Below are 20,935 nucleotides of genomic sequence, written 5' to 3'. Positions count from 1 at the left end.
GGAAATCAGTTCAAAAACCTGCAAATCCAGTCCCAATTCACAAAATCTCAAGGGACAACCACTAGATCCGGGTTCTAGGTACTAAAACAAGTCCAAAGAACCCAAGATCTCCAATTTCTACTCTAGTTTTACTCAAAATCATCAAAATCCGTTTTGAACCAAAAATAAGTTTTGAAATCCGAAAAACATAGATTCAAGAGAGGTTCTTTCAGTAATCTTACCTCGAATCCTTCTCTTGACGTTGAAAACTCTTTGAAATCACTCTTGGTTTGAATCCGGTTTTGATTTGAGACACAAATGGGAGAGAGAGAGGGAGAGAGAGCACGGAAGTGAGAGAGAGAGAGAGAGAGAGAGAGAAACGCACGGGAAAGAACAAAAAAGGAAAGAAAAGAAAGGAAAAAGAAAGAAAGAAAGAAAAGAAAAAAAAGAAAAGAAAAGAAAAATAAAAGAAAATGACATGTGTAAAATATAACAGTCCATAAATGCGCCCATACACACTTCTGGATTAAATAAATTACTGTGAATAATTTAAATACCTTGGAATTATTTAAACTCAATTAATTAAATCAAATTAGGCACACTAATAATCTCAACTACCTTAATTAATCTCAATTAATTTTTCAGGGTGTTACACATATTCGAGTTAGAACTTAGAAGGGTGTCTATGATCAAGATCTTGAATTTAACTGGTCCATAAAAATTATACAAATAACAACCCAAAAACTGTCTTTATGCTCTCTTATCTAACGGGGCATATGCTAGTAATTTGATTTGAACATACTTTAAGCTTAATATATATCCCGTTAGTAACACATTTCCCCGGTTCTTTTAGTTGATAATTGGATCAATTATGAAAAACTAAACCTAATTCATGGCCAACGGTAGGGTGTGACAAAGAAGATAAATTAGTAAGCTTATGTTTTCAATTATTAAATTATTTTGTTCGGCATACTTTTTAATTTTGTGAGATTTTGACCAAATTTAAAATTTAAAATCATGTATTACTAGCAAATAGCATCCTACTGTAGAAAGGTTCTCAACGGTTATAATTAATGAAGTGAGAAACGTTAAGAAACAATCATCATAAAGATTAGAGAATATTTGCCCTTTCTTTTTGAGATTTTGTACAGGTATTATATGAAAAATTACCTACCACTATATTGGTTTGTATTTTGAACTGTTAGAAATGTGTTAGATTCTATCAGTTTTGCAGACTCTCTCGTTTTAATATGATTTTAACTAAATCTAACTTTATACATACATCGCGGTGAAAAAGACTACCGTGTAAAGTTCCTTTTTCTTTGGAGGATTTCATTGAAATGCTTATTAGTTCAAGGTCAAGATAGTAAGTACAACATGATTCAGATGAAGAGCTAATTTGGTGGGTATTTGATGGCATTCTTGACAATCTTCTTGGAAGCAGCATCACCTAGATCAATGCCACATATATCAGCCAATCTGATTAGATATAAAAGCACATCAGAGAGCTCTTCTCCTAGATGCTCCTTATCAGATTTCGCCCAATTGGGCAATCCCTTGTCCACCTCACCCCTCCATTGGAATATTTCTGATAGCTCTCCCACCTCTCCAACCTTCACCAATATCAACCATCAAATTAACAGGATAAAAAACGAATAAGAAACTCAAATATTAGTTGAAAGCGGGCACAGATCCACATATATGGGGTTCGGTGGCGCCATGTGTCCCCGCTGAAGATAATTTTTTTTATTATTATATTGGATTTTAATTAGTGTCCACGCTCATAATTTAATAAGTGCTCCCACTTATTTCGATTCTCTAAACTAAAATTTTAACCTTAAAATTTATGATATGATTTATCATAATGTGTCGTGTCATGTAAATCTATTGATTCAATGTCTATGGTCCTATGCAATTGAAGTTTGATAAAAACAAAAAAAAAAAATTATTTTAGAAATGCTGGAGAGCATCTTCAAGAATTGGAAAGGAATCAGTAGTGAAAGCATAGTTTCTCCACTATGCAATTAATTTTTCTTCTTGTAAAAAGGTAATTGTTTTTTAAATTGGATTTCACATATACATACATAGACACACAATATGTATGTATATCATGTATATATGACGGAACTAGTCTAGAGTGACTGACCTCTCTCGAGAAATATGTGCACTATGATTGGAACGGCACAAAGAAGTTTGAAGAAGCTGCGCTTTTAATTAGAAAATAATACATTCTCTCTTTTTTTTTTCTTTTACAAATATGAAAGGGTCCGTGTAGTAAATAGGTTTGAAACGTGTTGTTATTTGAATTTTTATGATTTGAAATGAAAAGTTTGAAATATGTGTTTTTACTTTTTGTTTACCTTGAAAACAAGGGGAGGGGGTGTAAATTATAGAAATTTTAGGCTTTTCGGGTTGAAAACATCAAGTAAATATTTTATACCAAGCCTCAAAATATTTTCCAAATGCTGGTTCATTCCGTTCGGTTCGCTAATTCGAGTTGAGATGTGATGTTATGTGAGAGCTTTTTACTGTAGTAAAAAAGTTAGATGTGACTGTTTCTGAGAGCTTTTTACTGTAGCAAAACTTGAATTCTAAACTCGAATCAGCGAAATGAACGGGGCCTAAACTTTTTGATTCAAATCACTTGAACTTTTTTACCAAATGAGCTCAGAGTATTTCTAAAAAAGAGTTAAAATGATGTGGTCGCAAAAATAGTTTAATAGTAAATCCAGTACTATGCTTCTAGTGTTATTATTTAGAAGAAATTCGACATTTTTAAGTAACCGACTTACTAAAAATACTCTTTTAAAACACTCTTATCCCTTAACTAGTTACAGTATAAAAGGTAGAAATATATGAGCCAATATTAAGAGGTAGAAATAAAAGGAGGTTTCATTTTAAGATGTATTTTTAAAAATTGCCCTGGGTTTAGAGTTCGAATTCCTTGCCCCAATTAAAGGAAAAAAAAAAATGAAAAGAGGTAAGACGAGCATAACAAGCTATGCAAAAAATGAAATAACAACAAAAGCATGGAAAATTACAAGGCAAGGTATTACTACTAAGCATGATTATACCATGGCAAGGAGTAAATTCCTGGGGCTGTGGTACTTCTCCCAATCTCTGGCTTTGGCAAATTCCTCGAGCTTCTTTGAGAGATCCTTAATACTAATCTCCATGGTTCTCTCTTCTACATGTACTACTTCTTCTTCCCCACCTCCCATTGTTTTCAGTCCCCTTGGTTTGTATGAAGAGAAGAGGCTCACTTTTATAGCTCCATAAACAAAAACAGAAAAAGAGGAGATAAAAAAATTGAATCCAAATGCAAATAATATTTCAAAAGGGGAAATGTGGAAACGAGAAAAAGAAAGGAAAATTTTCTGCCCACATGGATTATACATGAGATTCCTTGCCACACCCACCAAGCAAAATGGGAGAATATTCCATTCTTGCCATTGTTCTTGTTTATCTTTTGCACCGAAAGGCCAATTGACTCCAATTAAGAGCATTGTAAATCATATACAACAATATGAAATTGCTAATTTTTAGCATTACAATACTACCTACTATAATGCATGCAGTTATAAAATTGATTACAATACTACCTATTAAAATGTATCAAGTTATAGATTTTATTGAGAAAAGGATACATAAGTGGTAGATTTTATCACACATTTGCCTGCGTTTACTTCCCATGAAAAGAAATGGGAAAGCAGGGAGTACTCCTATTTCTATTTGTTTACTTATAAAATTAGTAATGATAGTTTAGTGTGCCGCACACTATGTAAAAATAAAAAATAAAAAAGAGTGTCAATCATTACACTTCTTATGAGAAGATGAGAAGAGAGTGAGCGAGAGAAACAGAAGAGTATTCCTTACCATAGTAAAAAATCATTTTTTTTACAATAAATATAGTTTCTATGGTAAGACCTATCCTTTTCAACTATAAGTAAGTACTATTATTGTTTTGACTGTTGGATTAAGTTTTGAGAAAATTATTGAATTTATCTTTAGAGTGCATACGTTAGGATTTTTACCGCCTACTCTTGATTAATATGTACCTTTTTGACAAATGTTGTTATTTAATTAAAAAAGATATTAACTAAGAATGAGGCGTAAAAATGTAGACACATACCCTTTAAAAATATTTGTCTCATTTCCTCTAAAGTTTTCAACAACTTAATTTGTGATTGTGGCAATTTTGTATTTTGTGCTACAAATTTTTGCTCGTTGAAATCTTAATCTATCGGTTAAAACAATAGTTGTTACTGGTAAATAAAAAGGGTAGAAGTTATCATAAATATGGTATAATGTCAAAACGTTAGAAACTGTATTCTTCTTTGACATAAGCATTACTATTTTAATCAAGAATACTTATCAATAAGAATATCATCTTTTAAATTCATTAATTCCGCAGAGCGTCAAAGGTTCTGGAAAGCTTTTGTATGTATTCTTTAATCATTGAGTGTGAGAATACAGGAAAAGAAAATGTCCAAAATTCATTCTTTATTCAAAAGGTCTTTCATTGTTGTTATTATTATTTAATATTATTCTCATAGTGATCTCTATTTCAATCACTGATATGAATAAGATTAAGCTTTAATACAAGTTGAGAATATCCATTATACACTATGTAAAAATAAAAAATAAAAAAGAGTGTCAATCATTACACTTCTTATGAGAAGATGAGAAGAGAGTGAGCGAGAGAAACAGAGGAGTATTCCTTACCATAGTAAAAAATCATTTTTTTTTACAATAAATATAGTTTCTATGGTAAGACTTATCCTTTTCAACTATAAGTAAGTACTATTATTGTTTTGACTGTTGGATTAAGTTTTGAGAAAATTATTGAATTTATCTTTAGAGTGCATACGTTAGGATTTTTACCGCCTACTCTTGATTAATATGTACCTTTTTGACAAATGTTATTATTTGATTAAAAAAGATATTAACTAAGAATGAGGCGTAAAAATCTAGACACATACCCTTTAAAAATATTTGTCTCATTTCCTCTTAAGTTTTCAACAACTTAATTTGTGATTGTAGCAATTTTGTATTTTGTGCTACAAATTTTTGCTCGTTGAAATCTTAATCTATCGGTTAAAACAATAGTTGTTACTGGTAAATAAAAAGGGTAGAAGTTATCATAAATATGGTATAATGTCAAAACGTTAGAGACTGTATTCTTCTTTGACATAAGCATTACTATTTTAATCAAGAATACTTATCAATAAGAATATCGTCTTTTAAATTCATTAATTCCGCAGAGCGTCAAAGGTTCTGGAAAGCTTTTGTATGCATTCTTTAATCATTGAGTGTGAGAATACAGGAAAAGAAAATGTCCAAAATTCATTCTTTATTCAAAAGGTCTTTCATTGTTGTTATTATTATTTAATATTATTTCTCATAGTGATCTCTATTTCAATCACTGATATGAATAAGATTAAGCTTTAATACAAGTTGAGAAAATCCATTATGAAGTGAGCAACGAATCTGATTAATATATAGAAAAGAAAACACCCTAGGATATGAAAGGAAGGAATAAGTTCTTTGTGCTAGTGATCACATAAAGCAGTTTATTAATCAGCTCAAATCAAGTAGTTTGCAGAAATTAATTATAAAAAAAATATGCAATAAGAATAATATAAGATATACTTAACAATGGATGTGCCATAAGATTCGATATGACATGTATACCAACGTAGTTGGCACTGCACTGATTGATTAGTTTTCTTTATTTGGCACTTGAATAAAGAAGTTTCTTTTTTCAAAGAATTCTGAAGAATATTGGCCGTTCAGCAGCTCCATTTTTTAGTTACAAAATCAAAAAAAGTAACTCAAGTTATAATTTTATTTGAGTTCATATTCTTTTAAGTTTGAACTCGAGTTTGAGACTAAAACTCGAGTTCAAGTTTCCTCTTTAACTTAAGTTCAGAAACTCAAACTCAAATTAATGAACAGTATTTTTTCTATTCTTAAAAATGCTATCACTTTTTCGTTTTAATTCTGACTGAGATGATTTTTTTTCTATGCGTTGACAACGAAAAGACGAATAAAACCCTACCCATATACCCTATTAAAATTTTTCATCAACATTGAGTTTTTATTAAAATACTATCTAAATACAAATTCAAGTTTTGACTCACTCAAACACAAACTCAAAAAGATTCTTATTTCAAACCATAACTCAAATGTACACAACTAAACACAAACTCAAGTTACAACTTCAAATCAAGTTATAACTCAAATTCAACTCAAAATCTACATTCAAGTCACCTAACTCAAAAACGGTAAAAGAACAGCTCCATAATTATAGTGACCGTTTTGAAAACCCCTTTCTTGGTAATGATGCTTTGTGGATTGGCATGCAAGTTTCTTGTTTGTCATGATACAAATTTGTGGATTAGATGGTTCATTGGGAAGAAAAAAAAAACTAATTTTTGGATGCCTGTCATGTAATCATATGTTCTTAAAAAAAAAGGAAAAAAAAAAAAAAAACACCATACTATAATATCATGTTTGTGATAGCAAATGTGTTGGACCCTATTCTTGCTATTACAATGTGATTGGGACGTGATTATTTCTATGGAATTTCAAAAGTTATTCGTCAACTTTAAGTGTTGAGGACTAAAAAAAAAGTGCCAAAATCAAAGTTCTATAAGTAAATATCTGTTAAGAAAAAATGTTTGATAATCAAATGGTACAATGTTCATAGTTAGGGACTAACAATACTAAATACACATGTGAATATAATAAGAGAATAAGAACAAAAGCTTCTCTGTGATGTTTTGAGATATTCAATTGCTGTTTTTTGCAAGCAAAGATACAAAGTTTACCCAATTTCAAATACATTTTTTGGAAAAAGAAAAAAACTTCACACACATTTAAAAAAAGAAAATTATGATATATGATAAATGGAACTTCAAATTTTCGCATCTTCATCACTCCTGAGAATTTCCTTCAGCAAAGAAGCTAAGTGCATGTTTAGTGCATGTTTAGTTTGAGGGTTCAAATCCGCTCAAGTTTTGGTTCAAACATTACTTTCTCTCAAAAAAATTTAAATTCTAAAATTTTTGCTACAGTGTTTTCTCTCATAAAATTTAAATTCTGATTCAAACCACCTAGTTTGAACACTCAAACCAAACAAGCACTAAATATGTTTAGTCTTAGTTGTGTGAAAGAGATTGAATGCGACTATTCTGCAATCAACATATTCTGACTTCTTGTTACAAAGATGGGTTTTTGCATAGGTATTTTATCGTAAATTCTGAGCAAGTTGCCCATATCTAAGACCGGGTATCAAAGAGAAAAAGAAGTTAGACATAGCTTGTAGTTAAAGACAAGAAAGACTCAATATAGTTAATATTATTCATTCAAGAATTTCTACATAGGTTCCTACTAGCCACAACATGAACAATGAGTCCTTTAGTGACCATGTGGTAGGAAAGAAGGGCAAAGTTTTCTGAACCTTTTGCCTTCGGCTGGATCAGAAAAATCTAAACTTTACCAAGCATGGTAATAGCATACATGAAATCTGAGATACTATTACTACAATAGATGTTTTGAAAAATGTGTGGGGCCTAATCATATTGTACATTTTTTTCCAAGCGACCGACCGCGGTTTAACCTATTTTCAGGGGTATTTTCGGTGTTTCAGCATGTGCTCAGTCTAGTCGTCTTCCTTAAATTTTGTACTGCATAAAGGGACTTTTATGGCAGGCGGTTTTTTTAGTGAGACTTAGAGAGAAGAGAGACGATTGTAAGGTGTAAAATCATCTTGTACACGTTCTCAGATTATGGTGAAAATCGCAGTGGCAAAGTTGATGTAGCTCTCACATTCAGTGTGATATTAATTCCTAAGAATGCCATCTATGCAAAAGTATCTAATCACTTGCTAAATTATGAACATACATAGCAATAGTCACAACAAAAATGACCAAATACCACATGAATGTAGAAGATTCCGTTATGTTTCTGAGGTTATTTCCTTTAAAGCCACATATTTGAAATGAGGGCATTACCAATTGATGAATCAGGCTCATGTACATTATGTGCGAAAGAAATAGGTTGTTCCGTCTGTGGCTGCAGATTGCTCTGACTCAGTCTCCTTTGAATTAGACCCTGCTACTGTGCTATTGTACATGAAAAACGCGGGGCGAGAAGGAACAGGGAGAGTCATGGAGTGGCTAGTGAGCATAAGAACCACCGAATTCATGGCGGGTCTTTGTTCCACATTTTCTTGAACACACAGTAACCCAATATGAATGCACCTCATAATTTCACAACTTGTTGAACCTTCCCGGTCGAGTGTTGAGTCTATCAGGTTCAAAGCAGTACCTTCTCTCCAATTTTTCCACGTCTACAAACAAGTATGAATGAGCTTCTTTGTTAGAGCTAAAGACCTTTCACACAATGGAATCTAATACCAAAAGATGGTTTTGGATATGGGAAAACCAAGTATACTTACATAGCTCGGAAGGTGCACCAGATCTTCTGAACTATCCCACCAGCTGTTCTTCTTACCACTCACTAACTCTAGAATCAAGACACCAAAACTGAAGACATCAGACTTCACTGAGAAGCGTCCATGTAATGCATATTCCGGAGCCATATAGCCACTGCATAACCAGCACATCAATAGCACACTGCTACTTAGTATGTTATAAATTTTATGTAGCTTTTCAAGACATTTGTATGACTCATAATGCACATACCAGAGTCTAAAAGTATTAGCACTGAACAGACTTAAGAGATCATTAGATTTTGGGTGATATTCTGATACTTACTAAGTTCCCATGTGTCTGCAAGTATTGGCTTCACTTTGATCCATAACGAACATCCTTGCCATGCCAAAATCTGAAATCTTTGGACTCATGTTTTCGTCTAACAACACGTTGCTTGCTTTAAGATCGCGATGGATAACTCTATGCTTAGAATCTTCATGAAGATAAAGCATTCCTCGAGCAATCCCGCATATGATTTTGTAACGCAATTCCCAATTTAGTTCGATATGCTTGATCGGATCTACACATTTGTTAGACATAGTGATCAGTTCCATACAATAAAACACACACGTATATGTATGTATGTACAAATAGAAATGCACTTAGTTTATAGGAGCACATAAAGCTGTACCGAATATAAAATGGTCCAAGCTGCCATTGCCTAGAAACTCATATATTAGGAGTCTTTCACTTGCTTCCGAGCAAAAACCCAAAAGACTAACAAGGTTTCTGTGTTGAAGCTTAGCCACTAACAATATCTCATTCATGAATTGCTCTTCTCCTTGATTAGAATGTCCCGATAACCGCTTCACAGCAATTTCTTGACCATTTGGAAGTCTGCCCTGAGAAAATATCAGCACGAAAAATGGTTTAATTAAGCGTTTTTGAAAAAGTAAAGTGATTAGTGCATGAAAATGCACTCTAAATACTACTTTTAATTTATATAATATTAAAATATTTAAGCTTTAATTAAACAATTCCATTATTTTTATTCACAATATTTTTAATTGGAATTTGTCTAGTTTTTACTTAATTATTTACAGATAAAAAGCAGTGTAAAAAGCTACACAAAAATAAGCCATGAAAGCCATGTTTTCAACCACCCAGAGCCAAGCCTTTCAGCCGAGCCGCACAAGCCGATCAGAGCGAGGGAGAGACGCGTGAGCCGAGCCACAAGCTGATTCCAGCTCTCCCACGTTTCCTCACTCTTCCTCGCGCGCGTCACCAGGACGCATGGCCTCAACGCGCGTGTTCCTTCCACGCAGACATCAGCGTGCGTTTCAGCTTTCTCCCGCGTGGGTCCCGCGTCTGCGATGCCAGCCTGAGTTCCCAATGAAGCCGCGACAGCTGTCCTCCACTTTGACCGCGCCAGCACACTTTGCCCACTCCGCGCGCAACACGTGGCAATTCTCTTCCTTTTCTCCAACCAAGCTTCGACACGTGTCCCCTTTGAGATGAATCCGAATTTCTTCCCCAAAAATCAGAGCAAATTATCAGATTTCTTCCCCAAATCAAATATATGATTTCTCTTAATTTATGTGTAATTTTATTTTATTTTATTTTCTTTTGTAATTTTCTATTTTTATTATTTATTTCCTTAATTGACAGGCAACTTCTGAACACTATAAATAGAGGGGTTAGCCTACGGTTTTTAAAGCTTTTAATATTCAGTTTTCTGTCGTCTTACTGTTAGTCTCCTATTTTCTCTCTAGAACTTGTGAGAATGTTTTGCAAGTTAGGCTAGAGTTCTCTTGGTAAGGTTAGAGATGAACTTTTGTTGAGCGACCCAATTCGGGTCTTTTGATTCCTTATGCTACATCTGAATGAATTAAATCTCATCTATCTTTCTTTTACTTTTCAAAATATTGTGTGCCAATTTTTATATAAGTTCAGTCACGTTTTTCTTATGTAATTCTGTCATGCATTGTTTTATTATTCAAATTATTTTACAAATTGTCTTTTACTGCAATATTGTCAAATTGATATATTGTCGATTTTTGATAACTTGTAATAATAATATTTTTAGAGTCAACATAGAGATTTAATTTATTCGATGCTTTTATTTTGTGAATCAAAACTTAAATTAGTGAACGAACATAAGAGATTATCAACACCTTACCGTTTTCACTACTGATATCCTTCACATAAATCTTCTCTCATTTTTATTTTATTTGCAACAAAACCTAAAATAACTCTTCTTTTTCTTTAATTCACTTGTTATTTATTTATTTTTAACGTTTTTATTATGCTAATCTTTCTTGTTTATTTTGTCTTCTCTCTATAGATACGATCGCCTTTTTATGTTACAATTAACCGCTTGTGAATATAATTTTTGGGCGTTAAACAAACACTCAAAAGGAATGGCTGAAATTCTTTTTCTGTCAGTAGGAGAAAGAGTTGTTGAAGAAAAGACTGGTTCCAAATTCCAGAACTGATAATAAGCTCTGCGACTTTGAAATCATTGTGGAAAGGATTCCCCATTAAGAGTTTAAATGTTGATGAACCTGACAGTAAAACAAAGAGAGAAATAAAACAAGAAAATATTGTAAATGTATATATATGTGTGTATATATGTATGTATTAGTCTGTTAAATTAATCTGTGTCATAAGCATCAAGAAGGTATTGTACTAAGAGCATAAAAGATTAATTAAGGAAAATATATGTAGAAAATTAGTAGTGATTAGGGAGGTGTTGTGCGAGGAAAAGAAATTGTATAGATAAAAACATGAGTGATTGTGTGTGGGTTGTGCAATTTAGGTGGTTAAGAAGAAAACAAAACATGTTATAACAGCCAGTATAACATTACTTATATATGTGTATAATCTATAATTTATAATCTATAATCTATATCTATAGCATATATACAAAGCTCAATGCAATTACTATTCATCCTCTCACAATTCCCTATTCAAACTTTTGGTTCATCTATTTTGTCTTTTTGTGCCATTTCTCTGCTATTGATAATAATTATGCATCATGAAAATAATTTATTCTATTTGTCTTTATTAAAATAATTTTTCTCAAAATATGTAAACATCTTTATTATAATGTGGTCTTTATAAGAAAAAAATGTACTTAATATATTTCTTACAATATGGTCTTTGCACAATGTTATTCAATAAAATTTAATAATTGATTTTGAGGATAATTGTGTGGTTACGTAGAAAATACAATCTGAGGGAGTTCTGTCTAGAAATGTTGGTACTTAATTGGGCCTCGCCCCACCAATCTTTCCTGGGAGCGTTGCTCTGTCTAGGAGACTATTCATTGAGTCAAGAGCTAAAGTCTTTCCTGATAGCACTCTCGGTGGTTACAATTTACGTTACTATATAGTTATTTTCTTTTGCTTTGATTAAAAATAAAAACAAAAAAAAAACAAAAAAACACAAAAAAAAAATTAAAAAATTAAAAATAAAAAAAAACTGCTTTGGGTGAATGCATTAGTATAGAGACGAGCTAGGGAGATTCACTCAACGTCCAGACGTAGAAACCTCTAGTGAAATTCTGTCTGACTCGTCTTCTACGCCTCCGTCTTCACACTCGTCGTTGGAATTCGCATTTGAAAATCTATTCGCAATGGCACAACACGAGGAAGTTCAGCAGAGGACGTTGCAAGATTACCTACACCCAACACGTACCACCCCATCTTGCATCATGTTCCCACCGAATGCACCGCTTACGGATTTCAAGCCGGGCATGATTGCACTTCTCCCAACCTTTCACGGGTTAGAGAACGAGAACCCATATGTACACATCCGGGAGTTTGAAGAGGTGGTGGCCACCTTTCACAGCCGTGCTGAGAACACAAACACCGTCAGATTGAAGTTTTTCTCTCTCTCTCTGAAGGACAAGGCCAAAAGCTGGTTGTATTCTCTTAGGCCCAAGTCTATTGTACGTGGGAAGAAATGACGACGACATTCTTCAACGAGTATTTCCCACACCATAAGACCAACAATTTAAAACGACAGATCTCGAATTTCGCTCAGAAGGAAAACGAAACTCTCTATCAAGCTTGGGAGCGTTTTAAATATCTGTTAAATCTGTGTCCCCACCATGGATATGAAAGTTGGCGCCTCGTAAGCTATTTCTACGATGGACTCACAATCTGAGAGCGCCAATTTGTTGAGATGATGTGCAATGGGGATTTTCTCCAAAAGGATCCTGACGAAGCTATCGAGTACCTGAATGAGTTAGCTGAGAAAGCTCATACTTGGACTGGACCGAGTGCTACTGAGAGCACCAGTAGGTCCCGACCAGTTGGAGTTTATCAATTAAGGGAAGAGGACAGTCTCAATGCCCAAGTTGAAGCTTTGACGAAGCAAATCGAGACCCTCAAAAATAAAGATAGTAAAGGACCCCACATGGTGGCAAGGACAGAGGCACATGAGCCCTGTTTCATTTGTGGTGGAATGGGCCATCTGGCTCAAGATTGTCTCACTTTTGGTGAAATGAGAGGGGTATACGAGGAGTAGTGCAATGTATTAGGCACATACAATAAGCCTTATGGACCTTTCTCAAACACTTATAATGATAACTGGAAACACCACCCAAACTTCAGTTGGAGGGACCTAAACTTCAATTGGAGGGATCCAAACTAACATGCACAATCATCTGGAGGGCAATGAAAATCAGAACAACAATCTCAATCACCAATGACATATTTTGCGCATCATAATAACATGCAGCTGAAAGAGAATTCTCCAGAGGATACCCTAAAAGCTTTTATGGATGCGCAAAATAAGACGAATCAAAGAGTTGATTCAATGCTCGCGCAGCTAGTGGAAGAGAACAAGGAAATAAAAATTCAGATCACCAAGCTGACAGAAGATTTAACCGTTCAAGAGCGCGGCAGATTTCCATCACAAGCCCAGTCCAATTTGAGAGGACAAAACATGGCTCAAACTTCCAACTCTAAAGGTCAAAATATAAAGGAAGTTAACGTCATCACTACTCGAAGTGGTAAGAATTCATACACGCCATTCAAGAGCGCGGTAAATTTCCATCACAAGCCCAGTCCAATCTGAGAGGACAACACATGGCTCAAAATTCCAACTCTGAAGGTCAAAATATCAAGAAAGTTAATGCCATCTTTACTCGAAGTTGTAAGAATTTGGACACGTCATCGACAAGGACAACCACTTCGAGTATTGAAGAATCGGCTCAGGAGAAAGAAGAGCCAACAAAAATTCAGGTAAAGGTGCATTTTTTCCAAGCTCTCCGACCTGCTGGGAAAGTGCCAGAAAATCAAAGTGAGATCGTAGAGCACTTGACACGATTGAATATCAATCTTCCCTTACTACATGTCATCAAGCAAGTGCCGGCCTACGCCAAGGTTATAAAGGATCTATACACCATAAAGAGAAAGCACCATGTCAAGAAGACTGCATTCTTGATAGAACAAGTAAGTGTGATGATTGAGCAAAAGACACCGCCGAAGTATAAGGATCCAGGTTGTCCCACCATTTCTTGCCAGATCGGGACACATGAATTCTGTCAAGTGTTACTAGACCTAGGATTAAGCGTTAACCTCATGCCTTATTCGGTCTACTCGTAATTAGGTCTTGGAGAGATTAAGCCCACATCTGTGGTTCTACAACTAGCCGATAGATCCATTAAGAGACCACGGGGAATAGTGGAAGACGTTCTGTTGCAAGTCGACAAGTTTTATTACCCCTTGGACTTTCTTGTCGTGGATACACAATCCGTGATAAATATGGAGTCATCCATTCTCATCATTCTAGGAAGACTTTTCCTTGCCACAGCAAACGCACTTATCAATTGTATAAATGGTCTCATGAAGATATCTTTCGGGAATATGACCCTTGAGGTGAATATTTTTCATATTCAAAAGCAACCACGTGATGACGACAAGTGTCAGCAAACATTCATGATCGACACACTTGTTGAGGATGAGGTTCAACTGCAAAGTAACTATGAAGATCTGGAAAACCTCCTCCAAAATTCTGATTCTGAAAATTCCGGTTTTGTTAGTTGGCTCACTTATCTGTAATTTTCAGCAACTCACAGGACAGAGGAACCAAGTTTCCACCATGTTTTGAGGAGCTCCCAACAGAAGGAGAAAAACTGAAATCATCCACCGAGGAGGCTCCAAAAGTCAAGCTAGCCCAACTACCTGAGGGCCTAAAACATGCGTTCTTGGGAGAACAACGATTGATCAACATGCTGAAATAGCACAATTCCATGATCAAGGTAAAAATGAAAGCAGCTATGACAAGCAAATCCTGAGGAAGAACTTCGAGCCAAATCAGCGGGTTCATCTCTATGATTCTCGTTTGCATCTCCACCCCGGCAAGTTAAGGTCGCGGTGGACTGACCCTTTTGTAGTGAAACGTATTTTTCCCAATGATGCTGTCGAGGTTGAGGACCCAACCGATAAGAGAATCTTTAAAGTAAATGGCCAGCGTCTGAAGAATTACTTAGAGCGGGTGAACCAGGTTGAAGAGATCATTCTCAACAACCCCGTTTACCAGCCCTGAGTAGTTGGCTCACATCTCATGTACCATATCTTCATTTTTTTTTTATTTTCTTTGCTTCTTTTTACATTTTTTTTGTGTGTTTTTTTGGATAATCATATCAGGAGGCTCAAGCTGTGCTCATATGTGGAATGTTCATCGTCCAGGTGTCTTCTTTCTCTATATTTTCATAATTTGACACTAAGGACACTGTCTAATTTTAGTTGGGGGTGGTGAGCATATTCATGCGTAAGAATGATTTTTGTCATGTTGATAGTTGGGTTAAAATTTTTACAAAGTTGTCTGAGTATGATTTAAAATGATTAGTTTGGGTCGATTTTTGCTGTCTTGGTTACTAAGAAATGACTTCCAGAGTTTCCTTTTGCACATGCTAAACATTATAGTAAGATGGATGTTAATGCATGTCAGCTGAGAAAATTCTCGACTTTAAGTGCTTGATTTTTGGTGTGTTAAGAGAGTAGAAAAAATGATTTTGAACCTTCATTGATCTTTTGAGCTGGTAAAATCACTGTTAGAACATCATTACATAGTTAGTGGTGTGCTTTGTGCATATGCTTGAGGGGTGGATTTTAGGTTAGATAGGAATGATCTTATGTAATAGAGCCACATTTCTTAATCGTCAAAAAAAAAACTGAGCAAGAGCAACATTTTACAGATCATATAGTTTGGTTGAAATCACATTTGATGCTATATAGTTAGTTTGTCAAAAGAGCACCTTTCTACATTCACTTCATTATTGCAGGTTGTCTCTTGCCAAAAAAAAAAAAGAAAGAAAAAAAAGAGAGTAATTTATTTTCCTAGACATTTGTTTTGGCTCTTTGTTCGTTTCTGTAAATTTCTGTCTGACCTGAATAAAATTCCAAAAGCTGGTTTGTGGTAAGAATGGTGGAATGTTCTAGTAGTTGATTAACCTATCTTTTGGTCAATGTTCGTTTGACTGTTTGTCCTAAATTTGACCTCCCTTACACTGAGCGTTGATTGTTCCATTTCCAACTCCATGAGAGAAAACCTTTGCACTCAAATATTTCTGACACCCGTGAGATCAATGGAGTTGAGACTTCTACTTGGTGAATTTTTCAAAGCTGTATGTGTTATGGTCAGTGGTAAGAAGGTTATGGTTTGGAGCGCACACACACGACTCTGGAGTTATGACTGCAATAATCTTGATAATATCTTTTGACTTCTTACTGACAGTTTGTTTGAAATACTCAGGTGACTAAGCTAGTTGAGACTCAGATTTTCTTTCTGAGATGATTTCTCTTGCGCTTGGACTGCTAGAGACTAGCAATAAGCTGGTTGGGGGTTGTGATTAGTGCATGAAAATGCACCCTAAATACTGCTTTTGATTTATATAATATTAAAATATTTAAGCTTTAATTAAACAATTCTATTATTTTTATTCACAATATTTTTAATTGAAATTTGTCTAGTTTTTACTTAATTATTTACAGATAAAAAGCAGTGTAAAAAGCTACACAAAAATAAGCCATGAAAGCCATGTTTTCAACCACCCGGAGCCAAGCCTTTCAGCCGAGCCACACAAGCCGATCAGAGAGAGGGAGAGCTGCGTGAGCCGAGCCACAAACTGATTCCAACTCTCCCACGTCTGCTCACTCTTCCTCGCGCGCGTCACCAGCACGCATGGCCTCAGTGCGCGCGTTCCTTCCACGCAGACATTAGTGCGCGTTTCAGCTTTCTCCCGCGTGGGTCCTGCGATGCCAGCCTGAGCTCCCAATGAAGCCGCGACAGCTGTCCTCCACTCTGACCGCGCCAGCACACTTTGCCCACTCCACGCGCGACACGTGGCAATTCTATTCCTTTTCTCCAACCAAGCTTCGACACGTGTCCCCTTTGAGATGAATCCGAATTTCTTCCCCAAAAATCAAAGCAAAATACCATATTTTTTCCCCAAATCAAATATATAATTTCTCCTAATTTATGTGTAATTTTATTTTATTTTCTTTTCTTTTGTAATTTTCTATTTTTATTATTTATTTCCTTAATTGATAGGCAACCTCTGAACATTATAAATAGAGGGGTTAGCTTAAGGTTTTTAAAGCTTTTAATATTCAGTTTTCTATCGTCTTGTTGTCAGTCTCATATTTTCTCTCTAGAACTTGTAAGAGAATGTTTTGCAAGCTAGGCTAGAGTTCTTTTGGTGAGGTTAGAGATGAACTTTTGTTGAGTGACCGAATTCAGGCTTTTGATTCCTTGTACTACATCTGAATAAATTAAATCTCATCTATCTTTCTTTTACTTTTTAAAATATTGTGTGTCAATTTTTATATAAGTTCAGTCACGTTTTTCTTATGTAATTCTGTCATGCATTGTTTTATTATTCAAATTATTTTACAAATTGTCTTTTACTGCAATATTGCCAAATTGATATATTGTCGATTTTGGATAACTTGTAATGATAATATTTCCGGAGTCAACATAGAAATTTAATTTATTCGATCATTTTATTTTGTGAATCAAAACTTGAATTGATGAACGAACCATTAGGGATTCTCGACACCTTACCGTTTTTACTACTGAATTTCTTTCACACAAATCTTCTCTCCTTTTTATTTGCAATAAAAATCTCAAAAACTCTTCTTTTTCTTTAATTCACTTGTTATTTATTTTTCTCTAACGCTTTTATTCTGTTAATTTTTTTTGTTATTTTGTTACCTCTCTGTGGATACGACCGCCCTTCTGTGCTACAATTGACTGCTTGTGAACATCACTTTTGGGCGTTAATCATAAAGTTTTCAAACATTGATAGAACTAGATAGATGTAACTGACTGAAATGCTGATTTCTCTGGCTTTTGACATTATGTGATTTCTTAAGAATCCTTACTTCACTTCGTCTATTTTTAAAAGATAAAGATTTTTTTTTTCTTTCTTTCTTTTTGGTTACCTTGTAAACTGAACCAAATCCACCTTGTCCAAGCTTGTTAGCATCAGAAAAGTCGTCCGTTGCTTCCTTGATCATTCGGAGGTCAAACTGTAATGACTCTAGACTTTTGTTCCTGTCATTGTCTTTTGAAAGAGAGCAACAAATTAGAGCAAGGACCTTACAGCTCTCTTGGCTGGCATGAATGTCATATTCTATCGAAAGGAATCGCAGAAACACTAAAACTGTTTTTTATGATAATAAACACACCACACGAATTTTTCTTACCATGTAGACCTTGCCTTGACCTCCTATATAGCAAAATGGCACAACCGATTGCAAGAAGAGTCACCAAGCCGAGTATAGGAACAATAATAATTATAACAGTTTGAGATGTGGAACTCTTGTTGCCTGCAAATCCAATATATCTAGATAAAATATGATGGAAAAGCAAGCATTCACATGATAATTTCAGCTAAATGATGCAAATGGGTCAGCGGATGTGGAACTCGTGTTGGCAGGAATGTTCTTACACATGCAGGTTGACACGATACAAACCCAACACACCAACACGAATTTCCACCCCTAGGCTATTTCGACAAACAGCAGATTGTTTCCTATGCAAGTCTACACTCTACCCCATTGGATTCATTTCAACTCTTGATGATTTTTTCTTTTTTGGCGCAATAATTCACATGTAAAAACATAACATGTAGTTTTATTCACAACTAAACTGACAAGTGACAACTGATAAAAATTTTCATTCCCAAAGCACTAAAAAATACTTTATCCACTAAGTCACGGGCTTATTTTCAATCTAGAGAATGCTCATAAAACATATATATATATATATATATAACTACACATATAACAACAATCTAATGCACAAAACAGATAAGATTTGTACCTTTTACGCTTGTGGGGGGAGATGTAACAGCTGGTTCTGTTGGAGAATTCCCTAACAGTGGTGGTGAAAGAGATGCATCATAACCACCAAACTGATCATCATAAAACTTAAATAACTCAAACCAAACAAAACAACTGGGTCTAAAAAACCTTCCTCCTTCCTTCCCACCGCAACAATTCGAAACCTCATCTAGAGCGCCGCGCAAACAAACACTACAATCATCTTGTGAGATATCCGGTGTGCATTGCACCAATGCATACACACTATTGTTCACAGAACCAGCTCCAAATTTCACATCAGAACCCAAAGAAGCCTTTTCTACAAGACTTCCCACCAAACCATGCAAAGTCTTGTTGAACTTATCCAAATCTGTGGAGATGTTATTTGGATTAGGCATAGAAAAAGAAGGCTTTACCTCCATGGAACCGAAGATGTCGCGGTTCGAGTACCTTAACATGCATATGCTTCCGGCACCCCACAAGATTGCTTCTTTCTGGTTCGGACACTTCTCCATGGCGGCTTTGGTTGCAGAATTTATACAGTCATAGCAATCTTTAGAGGCCAGGTCTCTTCTGCAAAGAGAAAGTGCATAGACTTTGTCGCGATCTTTTCCGACTGTGACATTGTAGAAGCCGCTGGTGGTGGCGATGATGTTCGAAGGGAGAGAAGAAAGGATGTGTTTTAGATTGTTGTTGTATGAACTGTTTGTGGAGTAAACTCCCCCGTTTGAGCAAAATGGTGTTTGTGCATACGTGAGATTGCCAAGCCTTGTGATGATATAAAGAAGGAAAACCAAATTTGGATGATGACCCATCATAGGATATGAGTCAGAACTTGTAATTAGCATATTCTTTCAATTTCTAGCTTCTCAACAAGGAGTTTAATTTGAAAAATGGTAGAGGAAATTTTGAAGAAACAGTCCCTTGTACTTTGTGACGTTGCATTTGTTTATGCAGACCTGAAAAACTGATCAAAACATAAATATAACATAAGTTTTCAGGTCATGAACTCAGAATTCTGCAAATAAATCTGATAAAGAAGTGATTGTTTCGTCACCATAAATGACAAGCTCACTAAATGCAAAGATGTATTCTAATTTGTGTTGCATTATGAACCCTTTACACTAATATCTGAATATCATTAATAATTATGCAATAATAGTAAGTAATATATTAAATACAGTATGATTTTTGCTGATAAAATTTCCCGCAATGGTGCAGTATATATGCAATATGATCCATAAACAACTAAATATTGGAACTTTTGTATACATCTATGCATCTCTTGGTTAACAAATTAATAAACTTCATTTTATGGGTGTTTGTGATGATATATGGAGAAAAATTATGATTTAGATATATCTCATATGACTCTTAAAAGAAAAAATAAAAATAAAGTGCTCAATGTTGAGCATACGGATAAAGGAACATACAAATTGAATTGGATAATGAACTTACCTTTTATATCTACATGATTTCAACCCTGAGATTCTGAGACTATCCAAGTGCAAGTTTAGGACAATCCTAATACAAGACTTGGATTTTTTTTTTTTTTTTTTTTTTTGCCTGGTTAACACGACAAGGCTTGGATTGTTCATGTGTGTAATAAAACGGTCAAAGTCTTTTGTACGTCTCTTACGCGTCAAAAGCACCATTTGGCAACTTGCAACCTTTCTTAGTGCTCGGATTGTTCATGATTTCGACCCTTTTTTATTTTTTGTTTTTTGTTTTTTGTTTTTTTAGTGCTTGTAAGTTGTGAAACATGGAGAAACTACACTCGAGTTGACGTTGGTGGGTTGGTGGTTTGGTGGGTGTAGATACTCGTATAACTAAGAAATTCTAACGGAAATTGCAAGGCAGTAAATAACACCTCTCTGAAAGTAATTATTCAATTGTAATGAATAATATTTTGTACTCTTATGGGAAAAAAAAAGACATTGAAAGAAATAGGCTAAATAGGCTAAGATTTAAGAGAAATTAAAATTGATTGGCCAATGTTTTAGAGAAATAAATAAATAGGTTAATCTAATTTAAATTTGGATTTAGTTGAAATTTAAAAATATTCTCTTGGTAAATATTGGATAACAAGAGTTATCTAAGATTTACCATTAGAGTTTGTACAACTCTTGAAAAAATGATGTTAATTTGGTAAATCTTAAATTTATTAAGTATATT

The 20,935-nt window shown here is 34.7% G+C and overlaps 1 protein-coding gene, 1 non-coding gene and 1 pseudogene across 2 annotated transcripts; all 3 read right to left on the bottom strand.

Moving 5' to 3' along the window:
- Window positions 1–1,373: 1,373 nt before the first annotated feature.
- LOC21394962 lies at window positions 1,374–3,200 on the bottom strand (annotated as a pseudogene).
- A 4,558-nt stretch (window positions 3,201–7,758) lies between these two features.
- LOC21394961 (cysteine-rich receptor-like protein kinase 27) lies at window positions 7,759–20,747 on the bottom strand. Its single transcript, XM_024169604.1, has 8 exons — window positions 20,219–20,747; window positions 18,762–19,727; window positions 18,143–18,265; window positions 17,879–18,000; window positions 9,112–9,322; window positions 8,763–9,000; window positions 8,444–8,594; window positions 7,759–8,335 (listed from the first exon to the last, which is right to left on the bottom strand). The coding sequence occupies exons 2-8, from the start codon at window positions 19,606–19,608 to the stop codon at window positions 8,024–8,026; spliced, it is 2,004 nt and encodes a 667-aa protein (XP_024025372.1). The 5' UTR covers window positions 19,609–19,727; window positions 20,219–20,747; the 3' UTR covers window positions 7,759–8,023.
- On the bottom strand, window positions 12,435–12,541 carry LOC112092731. The gene has a single exon (XR_002902727.1). It is a non-coding gene; the product is annotated as a small nucleolar RNA R71 (small nucleolar RNA).
- Window positions 20,748–20,935: the final 188 nt, after the last annotated feature.

Source organism: Morus notabilis, unplaced genomic scaffold, assembly GCF_000414095.1.
Source record: "Morus notabilis unplaced genomic scaffold, ASM41409v2 Scaffold21, whole genome shotgun sequence".
Taxonomy (NCBI): Eukaryota; Viridiplantae; Streptophyta; class Magnoliopsida; order Rosales; family Moraceae; genus Morus; species Morus notabilis.
This window is presented reverse-complemented; position numbering and strand designations above follow the sequence as displayed.